The 20,049-nt window shown below is 36.7% G+C and overlaps 1 protein-coding gene across 7 annotated transcripts in view; it reads left to right on the forward strand.

The window, feature by feature from the left end:
- The window catches only part of LOC129774403 (trithorax group protein osa), a 476,322-nt gene that overhangs the window by 434,428 nt on the left and 21,845 nt on the right, over positions 1 to 20,049 (forward strand). For all 7 annotated transcript variants that reach the window (XM_055778154.1, XM_055778172.1, XM_055778176.1 and 4 more), the window contains exon 4: positions 12,293 to 12,577. In XM_055778154.1, coding sequence (XP_055634129.1) covers positions 12,293 to 12,577 — 285 coding nt within the window. The remainder of the gene's footprint in view (positions 1 to 12,292; positions 12,578 to 20,049) is intronic.

A 20,049-nucleotide genomic window follows, 5' to 3' on the forward strand; every position in this document is an offset into this window, starting at 1 on the left:
ACTTTTGATGTTTGAGATGTTGGCACCAAAAACATGGCGGGTGTTATACAGCTGGAAACTGCTAATAAACTCATATATATTCCACAGTGACATTCTCGCTGCTTCGCAGCCAGCCACACAATTTATGGCGTAGTTTTTCCTTGCTTAACTCGTTAACCATCAATCGGGTGCACTCACAGCGAACGGACATTTATAGAATCCCACTCCACAATGTTTGGAAGCAGTTGACAAGCTCTCCTTGCGGCTGTCACAAAAAAAGCAAAAAATAAAGACATACACCGATAAGTGCTTGTAATTGAATCCAATTAGCAATTCTCCAATCACCAACGTGGGCCGCAACCCACTCTCCGTTCATTCCCCCCTCGCCTGCTGCTGTCACACACGGGGGGTATGCGAAAGCAACACGCGCATATAAAACAAGGTCGTAAAATAATTGGCACTGCCATTTTGGCCAAAAACAACGTCGTTTGAGCGGGTCGTAAAATGAGACGTGTCTCCCCTTCTTGAAGCAAAAGCTGCCATCATCGGCACAACAACTAGATTTGCCGTTTCGATTCGTTTCGTTTCTTGTTTTTATTGCCCCCCGTCAACCGAGAGGAGCGAATATTTGCTGGTTAGGGTGGCGGTGTGTATTACTCACCAGCTCTCACGATATCCGCTAGAAGTGATTTTAGAGTGTGCAACTCTCAGGCAGCTCGCACACCGCAGCAATAAGCAACTAGCAAACTGCAATACGCAATATACAACAGGCAACATATTTTGTTGTTCTTCGCATTCCAGAGCAATAAAAACCCCTTACATTATGCAAACAATCGGCTAATGTACGAAACTTGTCAAAATATGGGCGATAAGTTGCTCTTCAACCGACAAGCCGTGTTGCTAGCGATATGTGTTGCTCTGTAAAGGTGACAGCGATATCGTATTGCGTCGGTGTGCGAGATCAACAAAAATTAAATGAAAAAATCCATTGGCGATAATATTGCGTATTGAATGTTCACAGTTGCTAGTTGCTTATTGCTCCGGTGTGCGAGCCGCCTCAAGTGTCAGACACACAAGCGAATAAATTATTGGAAAATCTGCGCTTCCCCTGCCCTCGCATCGGGCAGGGAAGGAAATCGTTAAATTAGGAGGTAATTAGAGTTGATTAAGGCAGTAGCAGCAGCTACTGCTCATTTCATGACGTCTCGAGGCGCGCCGTCACCAGTAGCGACACCTATTCGGGTAATAAGCAAAACCTCCCGTAAGACCTCGTAAATTGCGCGCTGACATTCATTCTACGCGGTGGAATGAGTGAGTGACAATTAATTACCACTTTGCTGAGTTTAGCAACGCCGCCAAACGATTTAACGACGAGAATGATGACAGATGCTGGTGCAGTAGCGCTTCGGGACAAACTACGAGCAACTAGTGATCCCCGATAATCGTTCGATTAATCGATTAATCGAATACTTCCTACAGAAATCGATTATTAATCGAACGAATACTGCACAACCAATAATCGAAGCGAACGAATAATTTACGTCGATTAATCGATCCAAACGCTGAGAAAAAAACGTACGGCCGTTACAGTTTTATCCTGAAAATCAATCATTATCTTTGACGCTCCCGTAAGTTCATAAACGAAGCTCAGTGCCGTTAACGCGAATTGAGCATTCTTTACGACTTTAGGGGAGCGTAAAGTATAATAATTGATTTTCAGGTGGAATTAACATATTTTTGATTCCATATGGCTTTCTAGCAAATGAGAAATATTAGTCTGACGGATTATTTCTCTCAGTATTGCGATTAATCGATTAATCAATTATTTGGGTCGATTAATCCTATCGAATAACGAACTGCTGAAAACTATTCGATTAGCTGATGAACGATTAATTTCAAAAATCGGGGATCACTACGAGCAACCTCTATTCTCGTTCGGTAGTGGGAAGTGTGTAGTTGTCGAGTTGTCAGGCTGCTGATGGAATGCGATTAATTAACCTTTCAATTGTACACCTCACTTCCATCGCCGTGACTCGCCTCGTGTTACGATGACGACCAACGAACGACGAACAACGTTCGCTCGCTACCTCCGCTCGCTCTTGCTCTCGCATAACGACTCTATTTCGTGACCGTCACCGCTGTGTCGTGTCACCCCCGGGCAAACGACGAGGGGAGAGGTTACACACTCGACGAGACCATTTATCATGTTTTGTAATAAATAACTGTAAACAAATCATTTCGCTGCGCGCGATTCAATCGTGCTAACATTTAATTTTGATTTAATTACACATAAGTTAGTAGCAACAGCAGCGACTCGACTGGGCTGGGGTTCTGAGCGCGGATAATGGAGGATTGTGTGTGGGAGGCAAAATTGTAACATGGGAAATAATTAAGAGAATCACACCGTGACGTGAACGCGGCTTGACGTTTTCTTGGAAAAGTGGAAACACCGCCGCCGTCTTCGTCGTCATCGCTCACTGACTTTAGTCCCATTAATTAACATCAATTACTACAATCAAATTTAATTGTGCAATAATTGAGAGCGAATTGAAATGTTGGGTCGGGGTTGGGTTTGATCACTGAGGGGGCCAACCAATGGCCACCTTCTGGGATATATTGCGTGACTTGCCACTGTCGAAAGAGAGGAAGCAGAGCTGTCAGATTATATTCTGTTGTTTTCTCTCCCCTGCTGATCATAATCCCCTTTCAATTTCAATTATCCTCTCTGAAAGCTCCAAAAAAGAGTTTAAAAATCCCATCATCAATAATTATTTCGACTCACGCTCACCTTAAATAGACAGCAAAGTGGCAGTAGCGGCAGAAAAAAAAGCCGACAAGCCGTCGTAAACTCAAACAATGTGCACACGAAAAATACATTGTATTTGATTTCGCTGTCAGTTATGGCTGTCCCTTCTCGTGTCTCGCTTGCACTCTCCCGCGATCGTTCTATTTTGCGAGCGGTAGCCGAACCCGACAGAGACAGACAGAGAGAACCCACGCAAGATAAGAAGGTCATGAAAAAAAAACCAACAGAAAGCCGTAACACTTTTGAATATTCAGTAGCTCGAAACTAATGAAATATTTTAATAATAATACCATCAACAACCATCCGGAGCCACAAAGATCGCAGCACAACTTGAAGTTTAACAGAAGAAGAGGAAAGCCCAACTAAAGTGAACAAGCGAGAGCCCCCCCGTCGTGATGAAAAGAAGCGGGGCGAGTAGAAGGAGGAAAACAAAGCGCAGAACTAAGTGAAATGAATTACAAATTATACGCTGTGTATAACAACCTATAATAGCTACCTCTTCGCTAAGCCATCATCATCATCATCATCATTATTCATTTTTGCTTTTTTTCCCCTTTCGTCCTTCGCGCACAACACCGTCGTACACTTTGAGACGCCCCTCGTGTTGTTCGGCTCTGTTCAGCCAACAGCCGTTTTTTTCGTCGTCGTTGTTCGGTTTCGCTACCCTCCTTCTGTTGCACAACGGCGGCTCTGCTCCCATCCTATTTTATTATTCGCCTCGGGCAGAGTACAAAAACGGCATCTACGCGATTATAAAAGGAAACCAACAACAAGCAAAAAAAAAACCGGAGGAAACAGGCGCTCTTGAATTAGAGGTGTGCAAATCAGCTCATCATGATGAACAGCTCTGATCATATCAGCTCATCTAAATGAGCTGTTCTTTATGAACAGCTCTTCAGCTCAGTTGTCAGTGCCGACTTTCAATTTGGGTCCCAAACTCGATAGCCACGAAGCCAGTTTGAAAATGTTAAAATTCAAATGAAATTTTTCACACCATATTATTAATTACTTGAAACACGTATTCCAGACTATTATTTACAACAGACTCGGCGAGTACAACATTTCCGACATTTTTACTGAGGCTTTACATTACAATAGAAAGTTTTCTTCAAAAAAAAGAAATCTTATGAGATTTTTGCACCGCCTGCAAACAAAGTGTTTTTCATTGAAATAGAATACTCATTTGATACACAGAAGTTAATTTTCATTAATAATTTGAATATTAAAAACGTGTTCATTCTGCCTGAGAGCCAATTATTATTTTTGGCGCCCCCTAAACTGGTAAACAAAGCTCAATGCCGTCAACGCGAATATAACAGTTGAAAAGACGAGGGACAAATGAAACTAAACTGATGTCTTAACACGAAGAGCGAGAGACGGTCAGTTCATTTGAATCTTACAGCACACACACTCTCTTCGATTCTACAGCTCTTTTCTCTCCTTCATCATCATCAAAGTGAGCTGAAGAGCTGTTTGTTTTTTTTTGCGAGCTGTTCCGCGTCAACTCACTTCAAAGAGTCGATTCTTCGGAACAGCTCATGAGCGGATGGCACATCTCTATCTTGAATCACTAAAGAGAACATATACATTACGGCCATCATTGTTTTGTCTTTTTCCCCCTCTCTATAGACTCGTTTCAGGATATTATTTCCCATGCCGCTTTGGTTTTTTTTTCCGATGCAGAATATTAAGTCCGAGGGACCCCTCGGGTGATGATTTTTCAAGAAACGTCAAACTGGCGACGAAACTCAGGCGGCGTAGCCGAAGCGCACCGAATCTAGTGATGATTATCAATCAGATTCGATCAAGTTATTCCTCATGCGTTTATTGTTCGGAACGGTCGCGAATCCATTGTGTCCAAATTCCGAACATTGTCAGTTTTTTGTTGGGTAGTGGCTTGAGGTGGGTTTACAGTGACAGCCAACAAAACTGTGACGCCTTGATCAGTAGAAAAACATGATGATGACCTTGTGCAATTTAACGGTATCCAAGTGTAGGCCGAGTATAACAAATATCAAAAGTATGAATATTAGAAAACCAAAATTTTCTGGTTTAGTTTTCGGTCTTCACGGTTAATTCTCTCATACATAACATCGTATACAGAAATTTACTGAATAATGGTTTATTTTATAAAGTAGCAAAAAACTGTGAGCCTAAAAGTTTGTCTGTTTTCTGACATGTATTTTTTTCCAGAAATGTCAGATGTCAAAAGATGATAACAGCAATAAACAACGACAGAGCGCTTCATGCGTGATGTTCACCCGAATTTTTCGATCAAACTGCTCCATCGTTAGCGCAAGATTATTTCAATAAGTGAACCCAAATCTTTGAAAAAGGCTCCAAAAAGTTTCGGCTTTTCACAAAGAGGGCACTACTGTTGACAACATACGCTTATAAGTTCTGTACAGTAATCTCGTTAAGAGACGTGTTCGAGTATCATTGACATTCAGTTCACAAGTTCAAATAGGTTAAGGAGACTTTTTTTGTGGTTTGAAAAATGAGAAAACTGATTTTTTTGACGTAAACTCAATAAGTAGGTAAGATTATTTACAGATAACTACTTTTAGGCACAAATATGCTTCATTCCATAACCAAACGATATAATTATCATTCTCTCATAGAAAAAGAAGAATATACATTTTTTTTGTCTTTTCCCATATTTTGTTCTTTTCCACTTCACCTTTTCTTTTCTTCTGTTCATTGTGGTTCTGTTTTTAGTATAGGAAACGCAAACTTTATTTTAATGATATTTTCGTAGCTATTTTGAACGTTTACTTTTACTTTGGGCTCTGTTTTGTCAACTGCAATATTTGTTGTTGGTTTATTTAGTTCCTTTCATTGTTCTACTGTTATTGTCAATTTCAATCCCATTTTGAATGTTTATTTTATTCTGGGTCCTCTATGTCAACTGAAATGTTTTTTTCAATTTTACAAATTGTCCTTTCTTATTTAAAAATTCTACCTTTTTTAATGACACAGAGCCTCCACTTTATTTTCGATGTTGTTAGCGATCTTGCAAGCAAACTTTTTTTTTACTTTTATTTCCGTTGGCGAACTTACAGATTTTTTTCACATTTTTTCCAAATTCTCAACGTTTTCTAGGATGTTTTTTTTTCTTTTGTTGTACAGAATCTAAATCTAATTTTCAGTTTTGCTCGCTGTTTTGATCGTTCATCGCTTTTGGTTCTACTCTACTTGTGTTGCACATAGTCCGAACCTTATTTTCAATGATGTTTGCTACCTTTAATGTTTGGTTTGTTTTTACTTGATTTTCATTTAAGAATAGAAAGATAAGAAAATGAGAATAAAAGATGAAATGAAAAAAAAATATCAGGAGAAAGGTGCATCAAAAAATTTAAACAAAGGGACAGAAAGATGGAAATATATAGCAAAGGGATGAAAAGATCGAAAATAAAATAGCAAGATATAGAAAAGGGTGAATTGTTAACTATATAAAATTTTAAGAAAATATCGACAAATAGGGAAGAAAAGATAAAATCCAAAAAAAAGTAGCAAAAAAAAACATTGAACTCACTCACGGACTCATCACACGTTTGGTTCTTTAAAATCATCTAAAATTCGAAATTAATATATTCATAATTCAAACAGCGAACATACACAATACTTTATGTTGACAATTTTTTTTCCCTCAGTACGATTACCAGTTTTTTCCAGTTGTTTGTTGAAATGATTAACTTCTTCACTTTTGTGATCGATCTCTGAAGAAAAAAAAACATCAAATTTCAGAAGAATCACGAGAAACAACGAGGGTAGATTGGAGATAAAATGACAAAAATCATATGAGGAGAGAAAGAACAAAAATATAAAAAAAATAAAGAAATTGACCAATGAAAACATTGAATAAAAGCGACAAAACGATTGAAACATATGACGGAGCGATGAAGAAATGAATACAAATACAAGATAGGAAGAGAAGATGAAGGAATATGGAGAAGATAATAATCTGTGTGTTTAGGAACACCAGGATGAGAAACTGGATAGCTGTATAAGTTTTCAGGAAAACAATGCAATTTTATATTGAATTAAAGAAAAAAGGTAGATTAGAGCTGAAATGAAAAAAGACGGGTGGGTAATGTTGGGGACATAACCGGAGTGACGTAGGACTATACAAAGGGGACAGTTTTTGTTAAATATATATTTTAAATATATTTATTTTCTTCTCCTACGTGAATACCTATCCACCTAAAAAATGGATTAGTTTACTGTTTACTCTTTATGAACATGTTGGTGGTTCTGAAAAGAACCTTTGGTGTTGTGTTTTTGTTATCACTCGATATCCCCATCTTGTTCGGTTAAACCTTCCTGTTTAGCTATTGTGTTTTCCACTCGCCACAGCTTTCACAGTTGGAAAATTTCTTCCCATCCAGCTTGTGACATGTTGTACAGTAAGTTACATTCAATGCGACGTGCCGAAGCACCACTCAGTGTCGCATTGGAGCCGATTTTAACCTGTAATCGAACATTTCCGATGACAGTGGTACAGTGTCGACTTTCAATGTGGGGTCATAATTTGGACCCCGAACTCTATGTTTACAAAAATGTCCAACTAAATATGTCGTATTACAGGTCCGTCCAATTAGCTAAATGTCGAGCTAAACATAAATTACTGTACTTTCAATCTAGAAGCAATTTAAAAATTGGTGAAAATTGAATAATCGGGAAAGTCCCCAGCCATCAATAAGCTCAGAACAACTGCCAAATTCTCATACTCATCAGATCCTGGCAAACAAAATATGAAAAAATCAATTTGTGTTTTATTATTATTTTGGATATCATTTTAGAAAGCATTGAACTGTATTTCCTAAACTCTTTTTTGAAAGTTTTAATGGCCCTGATAAGCGCCGTGTTTTATGGAATGGTTCCAATTTAGAAAACTTTGTACTCGTGGTTTTGAAAAGAAACATTTCGAACGCCCTCGAGAACAAGGGTTCTGGATTTGCCACCAAAGCAGATTGTATAAAGAACAAACTTTTTTCTTCTGCTACCTGATGCCGTTTTGCGATTGCGTTTGCCACTCGCCACTCGCTGCAACTGCCTGTTGTCTTGATGTCCACCGAACAGGATGTGTTCTGTTCCGAATGCGGGTTTTCTTATCGTCGCGAGCAGCTTTGCCAGCTAACTCGATCACTTCGGCGGCCGAAACTATATAACGCCGGCTAGGTGGACTGGTGCACTGGTACTAACGCGCTCGGCCTAGCTACCCTTGCGGAGAACTCCAGACTAATACGGTTCGAGCGGGATTTTGCCTTTTCCTTCACTTTTCCTCCTTTGCCATATCCAGACATGGCTGCTTGTGTTGGTTTGTTGATGTGTTGTGATGCGAAACGATGTGGTGTACGGTTTGGATGAGAATGATCGTTACGGAAGGAAGGAAGGAAGGTATTGTATTATAAAGACTTTGAACTTTTGCAGTTCATTCGTCTCTAGCCTTGAGAAAGGCCCTTTGAAAACTCTACTCTACTCTACTCCAGCGCTACCACCTCCGCCCTCTTGCCTTGAGAAAGGCACTCGATCCCTCACCGTCCAGCTCGTCCAGCAACGATGTTGTCCAGTCGGTGTCCACACAAAGAATGATCGTTACGGCAGCGGAGCGGGGATTTTTAAGCTGACTGGCTAGCTCGAGAATTACGCATGTGTGTGACTGCGACCAATGTTTCGTTCATATTTTTTCTTTTTCCTTTCCAATCGTGCTTCATTGTATTTCGCTGCTGCTCTGGTTGCCCGTTTTGGTCGGTACAATTTGAGGAGCACAAAATGGACCAATCAAAAATGGGCACATAGTGCATTTGGACAATGCTTGATATTTCACAATTATTCAATTATTTATCTCAAGAAAAATGAAATGTTATTCGTTATGATAGATGCGTAGATATATTTCCTATCAATTGATGCAAAAACCTTTGCGATCTATTTAGAAATGCTCGAGTTATAAGCGTTCCAAATCTTGCATTTTTTCCTACTTGTTCAGTGCCTAGATTTCCATTTCACCCCCTATATCTTCCGGTTAGACGTAGTCCTACGTCAAAAAAAATTCATGAGGAAGTGAAGTAGGTAAATCATGCAGCCTAAGACGAAAAGATGAAAAAGATAAAGAGTATCGAAGAAAAATAAGAAGATAAAAAGATAAGTAAATAACATAACGAAAACGAAAAATAATAAGATATGTAGTTAAAAAACAACAAGACAGAAAATAGAACAGAACAGGATTGGAAAAAAAAATTAAAAAGGATAAATACATCAAGTCGAAGAGACTTAAAGACGAATCGCCGAAACTTGCACAATGAAAATGGTTTGCTACACACAGGTCACGGAGAGCAGCTACGAAATGTAGCTCAAAATCAAATCGAAGAGACCAAAAAATTAAATTATATGTACCAAAAAGATGAAAAAAGGCACTAAAACAGATTAGGTTGAAAAAAAGGAAGATGAAATTATTATTGAATAATACGTTGAGGAGATAAGAAAATAAAAGGACAATCATAGAAAAAACTAGATTAAAGATATCAAGATATTCGGAATGAAAGACGATTAAAAGCAGATAGCTAGAAAGCAATATAACAAGAACACAAAGTTATACGATAAGTCGATAACGATAGTCGTGAAAATAAATATGTCAATGCATATGCGAATACAGTATTAAGAGTTAGATTAGGAGTCAAGAAGATAAAACAACAATACAAAGTGGAGAAGATGGAGAATGTGAGAACTTAATGTTTATAAAAAAATTATATCAAGATAAGAGATGAAGAGATCGAAAAGAGGTAGAAAATAGAATAAATAGGAAATATGAAAATAAATTGGAGACCGATATTAGATAATGATAATAGAAAATGATAGAATAAATGAATAAATGAAATGATTTCAGATTGAACGAAAAAAAAGAAATAATGCAGCGAACAAAATTTGAAAATATTAGAAGAAACAAAAGGATGAGAACATATGAACAAGAGATAAAGAAAACTAAAACAGAAAAAAATATCAGCATATTAAAAAACTGAAGTGGGAGAAGAATAGTGGTAATAAAACTTAAGACGGCCCCAGAAAAAAAGAAGACAAGGACGTAAAGTATAGGAAGTTAATGGAACAACGAGGTAGATTGAAGATATCTCAATAAGATGGAGATAAAAAAAAATGATAAAACAGAGATATATCAAGATGAGAGAATGAGATAATGAAAAAGTGATGATATACAGATGAGGAAATATCGAAATAATAATATCGGGAGATGAAAAGGCTAAGTCATAATAAGAGAAAATAAGCCACAGTGATAGAGAGAAGAACAAAAAGAAAAACACTTGTTTTTTCATTATTAAATCATTTTAATGACGGCGCCAGTGGTTGTGTGGTTAGCGTAACAGCCTCACAATCCGATCGGCCTGGGTTCAATCCCAGCTGGCGTCGTTGGGATTTTCTGAGGCGAAAAATCTCTGGTTACGTCTTCCTTCGGAGGGGAAGTAAAAGAAGTTGGCCCGGCTTATGAGTTGTTGAGTCTGATAGGTAGGAACAGGTGGAGTCGCCTCCCTGATGTCGGTGATTGGCACTGAAGTGGCGGAAATAGGCCGACGAAAAATAAGCGAAGATAAAAAAAAAAAAATCATTTTAATCATTTTTTAATTAAAACATTTTTTTATTAATAACTTTTTCATTAATATTTTTGCAGCTGTGGCAAGCTGTAGGCTCCAAATTGTTTTGTTTACCTCAAATAAAAACATACAATCTGTGTTATAATGTTTCTGAATCGATCATTTGTTTTTGGCTCGATATTAGTTGTCCATGTCGAAACTCAACAGTGTTTTTGGATAGCTTAAATTTTAAAATCATAATTCATATATATTAATGAACCGAAGATAAGGTACGAGAAAGAATTAGAAACATAAATAGATAAATAGATAAATAAATATACAAAAGCAGATGGAAGTTTTAGAAATATCAGGTGGAACTAGATATAATAGAGATTTAAAGTCACGAAGAGAAAACCGTATCGGTATGTAGATGAAATGACATACATATAAAGAAAATGAAAATAATAACAAATGGATTTTGCAATAAATGTGGAAAAGTAAAAAAAAACTCAGTGGAAGAGATGGAAGTTTAGATAGAGAAATACATAAAAACAAATGAGAGAATAAGATGTTTTCGGTTGAAGTTTTTACAGAGAAATATAAAGAAATGGAAAAAGACTCATAAAAGAAACAGTAAAAAAAGCATATTTAGTAAAAATTTATTGAAAATTTGAGATTTAATTAAATTAAATATTGAGTGAAAATTTTAGGAGTGAAGTATTTAAAATATAAATAGGTGATAAATAACTAAAATCATCGACAATGATATTATAAGTTTAGTATGAGCATAATCACACAAATTCTAGATTTGTTTTTTATTGTGATCGCCGAAACAGGTGATGAAGATTGAAAACTCTGTGTTTCCTACCTAATTTCATCTACCTTTTTTCAGTTCCATTTTTTTGCATTTAGTTTTACATTTATTTTTGTTTTGTCATTGATTTTAATGATTTTATTTCTGACGCTTGTTTAAATCATTGTTAAATCAATATACGTTCGCTTCCTTCTGATTCACGATTGCTCTGTTTCGTTTCTTTGTTTTTATGATGTTTACTACTTTTTTAATTTGTTTTTTTTTATTTTTCCTGTCTTGAAGCTTGATCAGATGAATTTAACAGCATCGTTCTCTTCCCACGCCCAAATTAGCGATCCAACGGATCGCATTACAAAATGTGTCAACTAATTTGTCGTAGCGCGTTTACACTCCCGGACGCGCACACGCGCCATCTATGGCCGAACAATAACACCTCCAGCAATAATAAAAAAAGACAATTTCAATTAAGCCCGCTCGTCGCGCTCTGGATCGTTCGTTAACTGTCGTGACGATGTTTATTCTGAAAAATTAATCGAACAATTAATCAACTATGCAGATTTATTCACGCGGGCCATGTTTAGCAAAGAGAGGGTTCGGTGGGCCGAGGTATGCCGGCGGAGGCCGGCCCACTCATTTACCTTGTAATTATTATAATTGATGGATTATTTCGCGCCTTCTCCCCTTCTCGACGTATCCCGCGTATCGAAAGGCAAGCAAATCAATTCAAAATTAATAAATATTGATTCCACGAACGATTGCGACGCGATTCGCGCGCTATCTGTGTTGTCTGGGGTCTGCGTCTATATGTGGAAGTGCCAATCGGATTAAATGATCTCGCTTGCCTTGGCCGCGGGTGCTTACCCTCGACGGCTTTATCGAATTCCATGTTAGGGGGCAATGTGAGGGGACATATCCATACACAAGACAATATCACAAAGCGCGCGCTATCTGTATGTTTGCAAATTGATTAAATAAATAATTTATAGCAGCGATCCATCCCATCGCACATTCAATGGGATGTGTATGTAAATTCACACAAACACACACGCACGCACGCAGGTTTGCCAATTTATAATACATTATGTTGCATTTTGTTTCGCTTTCTTGCAGGGTTCTGATGGAGGGTCAGTCGTTTTTGCATCCACACCACAAACGCAGGCAGTGCCCCCGGTGGGAGCGGCCGCACCCAGCCCGGCGGCCCCACGCAAGTCGGACTTCCCACCGACCGGACTGCCCCTCAGCAATGGGCCGCTTGCGGGACTGGCCGGCAGTGCCAGCCCGGTACCGGTCCCGCCCGGAGCCAATGCAGGTCCTGCTCCGCCGGCGCCCTCTCCTGCCCCAGCAGCACTTCCACCGCCCAGCCTGCCACCGCCTTATCCTTCGACGCCGATGCAGGTGAGTTCAGAGATCATAAGAAAAACGAAAAACCGAAAATTGCGCACCTAAAAGGGCAGCGCATAAAATTCACGTAAAATATTAACGATTGTTGTTGCCCTCCAATACCCTCTTGGCCCGCTTGATATTATCTGCTTTCCCACATTTCGACAAGATGGTGGCGATGAAGTTTAATCGCACACACAACCGATGCTCAATTATTCATAAATCATATGCGTGCGAAGCGCTTTCTGTTTGTTGCGAACATACACGGAAAGCGTCCGATCGAACACCGATACCGAGGATACGGGATAATCGGGGGGCGATGATTACTATTTAATGAGGTGCTTAAGACATAATCGTAAATTTCTTCGATTTATCGCCAGATCGGGTTTCTCTTTCTGAACTTCTCTCATTTACCGTCCCAGGTAACCATTCATAACATTTGTCACAACAAAATAACTATAAAGACCGTTTTATGTTTACGTAAAACAGCTACGAAATTCCTTCCCGGTTGTGTTTCCCATGAATCCTGAACCACAAGTGTCCCAATTTCTCACATCCCAACTGACCTGGGTTCATTCCCACACGACGTAATTCAAATTTACTATTTTCAAGCCATATCTCTTAAAAAACGAAGAAATATTGATTACCATGCGTTGATGAATCCGAGGTGGAATCCCGCCTCTCTTGTCTTGGTGATAAAACCCCAATGAGGCGGAAATTGACTGAGAAATTTTAAGTTACGAAGCACTTAAAAATTGTAAAACTACAAACAGTACGAAACTTAAAAAACTACAAAAATTACAAAAATTAAAAAAAATACAAAAATTACAAAAATTACAAAAATTACAAAAATTACAAAAATTACAAAAATTACAAAAATTACAAAAATTACAAAAATTACAAAAATTACAAAAATTACAAAAATTACAAAAATTACAAAAATTACAAAAATTACAAAAATTACAAAAATTACAAAAATTACAAAAATTACAAAAATTACAAAAATTACAAAAATTACAAAAATTACAAAAATTACAAAAATTACAAAAATTACAAAAATTACAAAAATTACAAAAAATACAAGAATTACAAGAATTACAAGAATTACAAAATTTACAAAATTTACAAAATTTACAAAAAATTGAGAAACTTACAAAAATCAAGACAATTACAAAATTTATAATACAGTCAACTCTCCCTTACTCGATGTTTTCCCCAACTCGATGGATTCCATGGCACCTTTGATTTATTTTGCAAGCATTCTTCGACGCCTACAAAGTTATAAAAATTATAACAATCTTCAAAATTAACAAAATTATCCAAAACATCAAAAATATCGAAATTATTAAAATTATCATAAGTTTAAAAATTATCAACATTTCGAAGTCTCTAAATTTCTAAAACTATCAAGAATATAAAAATTATTAAAACAATAGAAATTATGAAACCAACAAAATTGATAAAACTGAAGACAAATGTTGAACTAACAAACGAACACTGATGAAAACTGGTAAAAGAGAAAGCAGACAGATACAAAAGATTGATTATATTCATATATTTGATTGAAATTGAAAAAAACTGAGAATATCTAAATTATAAACAACAAGCATAATATATAAATGATAAATGATGAGAAAAAAAAACCACGAAACTGAAAAGGCTAGAAAATGACAACATGACAAACTGATGAAACTCGGAAAATTAGGACCAAAAAACATTGAAATTGTTAAAACTGAAAAAAAACCGATCGACTGGTAAAAACCTGACAACACTCAATAAAATTGATGGATCGAAATTAATACCACTGGGAAAAATTACAAAACTGATAAAATTAACAGCACCGCTAAAACTGAAGAGAAACTATAAAAAGTTATAAAACGAGTGAAATTGGAAAAACCAAATACATATAAACTGAAAAAGAACTGATAAAACTAAAAAATGAAAAAAAACATAGAGGAAATAAAACAGATAAAACTGGAAGAATGGTTATTTTTTTGTTTTAAAAACCGAAAATAATGACGATAAAATTTATGAAACTGAGAAAAAAACTGATTAATTGAACAAAAACAGGTAATAACTGAAAAAGTTTAAACAAAAAAAGATATATATGAAAAACAAAACCAAATAAAACTACAAACTCTCTAATGAAACGAAGATTCATGATTCCAGCAAAAAAATACAGAAATTGAAAAAAAAAATTGAAATGAAACAATGACAAAGATGATAAAAGTTGATAAAAGTTTGAAAATATATAGACTTGGTAAAACGGGTAAATAGCTATATGACGAAGAACTGATAACACCAGTGTAACAGAAAAAACACTGAGAATACTGAAAGAAGTGATAGAAGTGATAAAAGTGATAATAGGTGATAAAACTAAAAAAAAATGCGAGTGAAATAAAAAACAAGAAAACAAGATAAAACTGATGAAACTGAAATAGACTAATAAGACTAGAACACAAAACTACAAAACTCATGAAACTGAAAATTACTGATATAATTGATGGAACTGAAAACAACTGATAGCACTAAGATAAAACTGATAAACCTTACAAAAACTGATAAAACTGAAAAAGTTGTTAGGGTAAAAAATGATATAAGTGATGAAATTTGAAAAAAAAATAAATGATCGAAACTGAAAACAGAATCTGACAGAAATTTGAACCTGAATGAACCTGAAAAAAATGACAAACTGATAAAAGTGAAACAAATTTTTAGAAGCTGATAAAACTGAAAATAATTTACTAAAATTGATAAAGATGATAAAAATTAGGAAAATTGAAAAAACGATAGAACTGATGGAATTGAAACGATGAAAAACTATTTCTAACTCAAAGAACTAAAAAAATGTAACAAAACTGACAAAAATGATGCAACTAAAGGGTGTGTCACATCAAATTGCATCACGGAAAAAACGCTGTAGAAATTTAATTTTTAGGAATTATATCTTCAGCTTTCGCTTATAATCAGATAAGAGTGTATAGATCACGTTGGCCATCTTCACTGTCAATTTTTCGTAAATTTGGAAAAATGTCGTCGAACGAAAAAGAGCGTCGTGAATTAATCCTGTGCACTCATTTCGAGAATCGGGACATCGGTAAAATGCTGGGAATCGTCCAATCCACGGTCAGCAGAGTACTAAAACGATACTTCGAGAACCTAACCATCGACCGGAAGGTGAAGAACGGCAAAAATGGATGCTCCGTCAGTGAAAAAGATCACAAGCGCGTAGTTAAGCAGTTTAGACGTGATCCGAGAAGTTCGGTCCGGGATGTCGCCAATAAGCTGAATTTATCAAGTTCATTCGGCCAGCGGACCAAGCAGCGTGAGGGCCTGCGTACATACAAGGTTCAGAAGGCTCCTAACCGCGACGAAAGGCAAAACATGGTGGGGAAGACGCGAGCCCGGAAGCTGTACACCGAAATGCTGACGAAGCCGCATTGTCTGGTAATGGACGACGAAACCTACGTCAAACCGGACTTTCGTCAGCTGCCGGGCCTGTTGTTCTTCTCCGCAGAGGACAAATTCAGCGTTCCGGAGGAGATTCGCAAGCAGAAACTATCCAAGTTTGCCAAAAAGTACATGGTGTGGCAAGCGATATGCTCTTGCGGAAAGGCGCTCCCTTCGTGATGACCGGCACGGTAAACGGGCAGGTTTACCTTAAGGAGTGCCTACAGAAGCGCTTACTACCACTATTGAAGCAGCACGAGGGCCCGACCATCTTCTGGCCGGATCTCGCTTCGTGCCACTATTCAAAGGACGTGTTGGAGTGGTACGAAGCCAACGGGGTCACCTTCGTGCCAAAGGAAACGAAACCGCCCAACGCGCCGGAGCTTCGCCCAATAGAGAAATATTGGGCGATTATGAAGCAGGCCCTCCGGAAGAACCCAAAAGTTGTCAAATTGGAGGCGGGCTTCAAGAGAAAATGGATTTCTGTTCAAAAAAAACTACAACCTGACGTTGTACAGAACCTTATGGACGGGGTAAAGAGGAAGGTGCGAGCATACGGGCTTGGGCTCGAAGTATGAATAAAAAGAAATGCAATTGATGCAATTTGATGTGACACACCCTTTAATAATACTAATAATATTGAAAAAAAAACTTATAGAACTATCGTTGAGAAATCGAATAGATAAAGAGCAAAATCGGTGGAAAGAAAGAGAGAGTAATAAGTTCATCCTCGAAATGAATAAAAAAAAATACGAGTCGCGACCGCAATGTAAACATAGGACTATAAAACAATTCAATTCGCTCGTTCATTACTCCGGTTGTGTTAAAAGGAAACGTAATGTCAACCACGAGTTTGGCAATATGGCGTTAGCATAGCTGTGACCAGTTAGCTAGGGGACCGACAGTGAACTCCCATAGCCTTTAAAAAGCCTTTTTGCAAATGAACAAAATTAACAATCAACAGATGAAAACCAACTCTCTCATAGGATTTTAAAAGGCAATTTGAAAATTTGCAATGATCTGCTGGCTGGCTGGAGCGAGACTAGAATATAAATCGCAAATGACGTCTTTTTTATACTGTTGCCCGGTGCAATTTTGTGCGCAAGGGTGTAGCTTATGTTTCTAATGTCTCTAAATGTTCTCTCCTTTGTTTCTTCAATGTAATTAGATGGCCAGGCTTTCGTTCCCGTCTGAAAAATTGATCGATTACATGTCCGTTCACAGTTCACCGCGGATTATAATTTTGATGAATCTCGTAATATAAACCGCTACGCGCGTGACCAAATGAAAACCTCTAATTTCCAAACCCTCCCGCCTATCATCATCAACCAATAATAATCACTCGAAAACGGCACAAACATTGAACAACATTCCGCTTGTGTTGCCGATTACCGGCGCGAAAATTTCATGGAACCAGCGTCAACGTCGGCTCCGTCTATTCCTGTCACCAGCCCCAGAAACACACACACGACACCATACATGTTCCATGTTCTATTTATCCATCCGGGAACCGATGCGGGGGCAAATCCATTTGCCCTCGGTGTCGGTGAAGCCGCCCCGACAAAAGGGAGGGGTGGGTTTCCTGCAATATCAACAATTCGATAATGGTAGTCCAATGAAATAATCATAACCCGACAATTAGCCAGCCGCAGCACCGCACTCGTATAACGACGCAACAAAGCTCTTTCCGGGGGATCGTCCTTGTTTGGGCTTTACGTGCGACTCTCCGCTAACCCCATAAAATTTGGTGACTGGCCCCGGATAGACAAATATTTGCATAATTGCATTGATTTCCTCTCACGCCCTCTTGGGAACTCTGCGTCGCCTCCAGACAGAGAACATCGGTTTCGCATTACGACAGTTTTTTTTTTGTTTTTGCCGGTTATGTTTTGTTTGGGAACGACACTCGCACTCAATATTCAAAATCAATTTGCGCGCTTATAATGGACTCACCGCGTGTTTGTTGCTGCGCTATCGCACGCTGGGGCTAATTAAAATGCCACCGGATTTATTGGTATCGATTATTCATACGCGCAGAGCGCGTTGCCCACTCTCGATTCCCGGAATAAAACTGAAAAAGCTGATAAAACTAGAAAAAAATGAAAAAAAATGTTGAAACTGAAAAAAATATATAAAACAAGTGAACTGAAAAAAACAGCTAATAGAATTGATGAAACAGAGAAAGACTGATAGAATTATAGAAACTGAAAAATCTAATAAAACTGACGAAAACAGATGATAGAATCGAAAAAAAAATCTCTGAATTGAAATAAAAATTGATAAAACCCAAACAATCTGGTAAAAATGGAAAAAATGTGAAAAGTGATACACTAAAAAAATATGAAACAAGTGAAACTGGAAAAAGATAGTTATAGATAGAATAAGACTGACAAAACTTTGAATAAACTGACAAAACAGAGATTGATAAAACTGGTAGAACTGATGAAACAAAACAACAACTGATAGAACGGATGAAGCCGAAATTAGGAATATGAAACAGTTTTTTCAAATGATAAAACTACAAAGTAGTGATAAAGCTGCAAAAAAACTGATAAAACTGAGCATTAAAGAACAAGTGAGACTGAAAATATAGAACTGATAAAACTATAAGAAGAATGATAAAACTGTAAACTGAGAAACACTGAGAAAACCGTAAAAAATACAAAACTATAAAAAGCTGGTGACACCGATAAAACTGTTAAAACTGAAAAAAACTAACAAAACTGAAAGAAAAGCGATAGAGCTAATGAAACTGAAAAAACAGTAGAACTGATTAAACTGAAATGATAAACCTGATAAAACTGAAAATAAAAAATAAAAGTGGAACTGAAAAATAAACTGATAAAACTAAAAATTATAGAACTAGTGAAACTGAAAATATTGAACTGATGAAACTAAAAAAAATAATTATAAAACTGTACAAAAATACAAAACTAATAAAAGGCTGGTGACACTGATAAAACTGACAAAACTGAAAAAAGGATAGAACTAATGAAACTGAAATAACAATAAACCTGCTTTTTTTTTTAACTAAAAACAAGCGAACAAATATGCAAAAACTGACAAAATTGGTGCAACCGAGAATAAACTGATAAAACAAATAAAACATGATAAAATGATAAAATAAAAACAGATGAAACTGAAAAAAATACAAACTGATAAAACTGACCAACTGAAAAAGATGATAAAAATTGATAAAATTTAAAATAGACCTAAAAACATAAACTGAAAACAAATTAACAAAAATGTTAAAAGTTACGAAAAACTAACAAAAACTGATCAAACTGAAAAAATGACAATACTGATAATACTGATGAAACTGAAAAAAACCAAAAACTGATAGAACTGATGAAACAGGAAAATAACACTATTAACATTGAAAAAAATGATGAACCGAAAAGAAACCTGACAGAACCGATGAAGCGTTGAAGAATCAAACACAAAGAAAACTATTAAAAACTGATAAAAGTGATAAAAATGATAAAAATGCTGAAAAACTAAAAAGTGACTAATAAAACTGAAAAAAGGAAAAACAGATGAAACTGAAAAAAAGGACAAACTGATAAAAGTGAGCAACTGAGAAATATGATAAAAAATGATAAAATTTAAATAGACCTAAAATAAATAAACTGAAAACAAATTAACAAAAAAATTGAAAGTTGCGAAGAACTAACAAAAACTCGTAAAACTGAAAAAAGAACAATACTGATGAAACTGAAAAAAAACGGCTGTTATGGCTTCTTTGGTCGGCCATGGAAAGCCTCCTCGGCGAGAGCAGTGGTCCATTTAGATGATAAATGATAAATGATAATTAGAAAATGAAGAAAGAAGAAAGCTAAATGTCAAAAATAATTATCAAAGGAAAAACGTGAAATCAAGGATAGTATAGTGAAATAGTAAACTGATAAACTGATAAACAGAAGGATGAAGAGAAAATAAGAGGAAAAAAAGATAAAAAGAGATAAATTCATCACCTAAACTGATGAAGAGACTAATTAATCTATCAATCTTTATATATAAAAATGAATTTCTGTCTG

Source organism: Toxorhynchites rutilus, chromosome 1, assembly GCF_029784135.1.
Source record: "Toxorhynchites rutilus septentrionalis strain SRP chromosome 1, ASM2978413v1, whole genome shotgun sequence".
In the NCBI taxonomy this organism is placed as follows: Eukaryota; Metazoa; Arthropoda; class Insecta; order Diptera; family Culicidae; genus Toxorhynchites; species Toxorhynchites rutilus.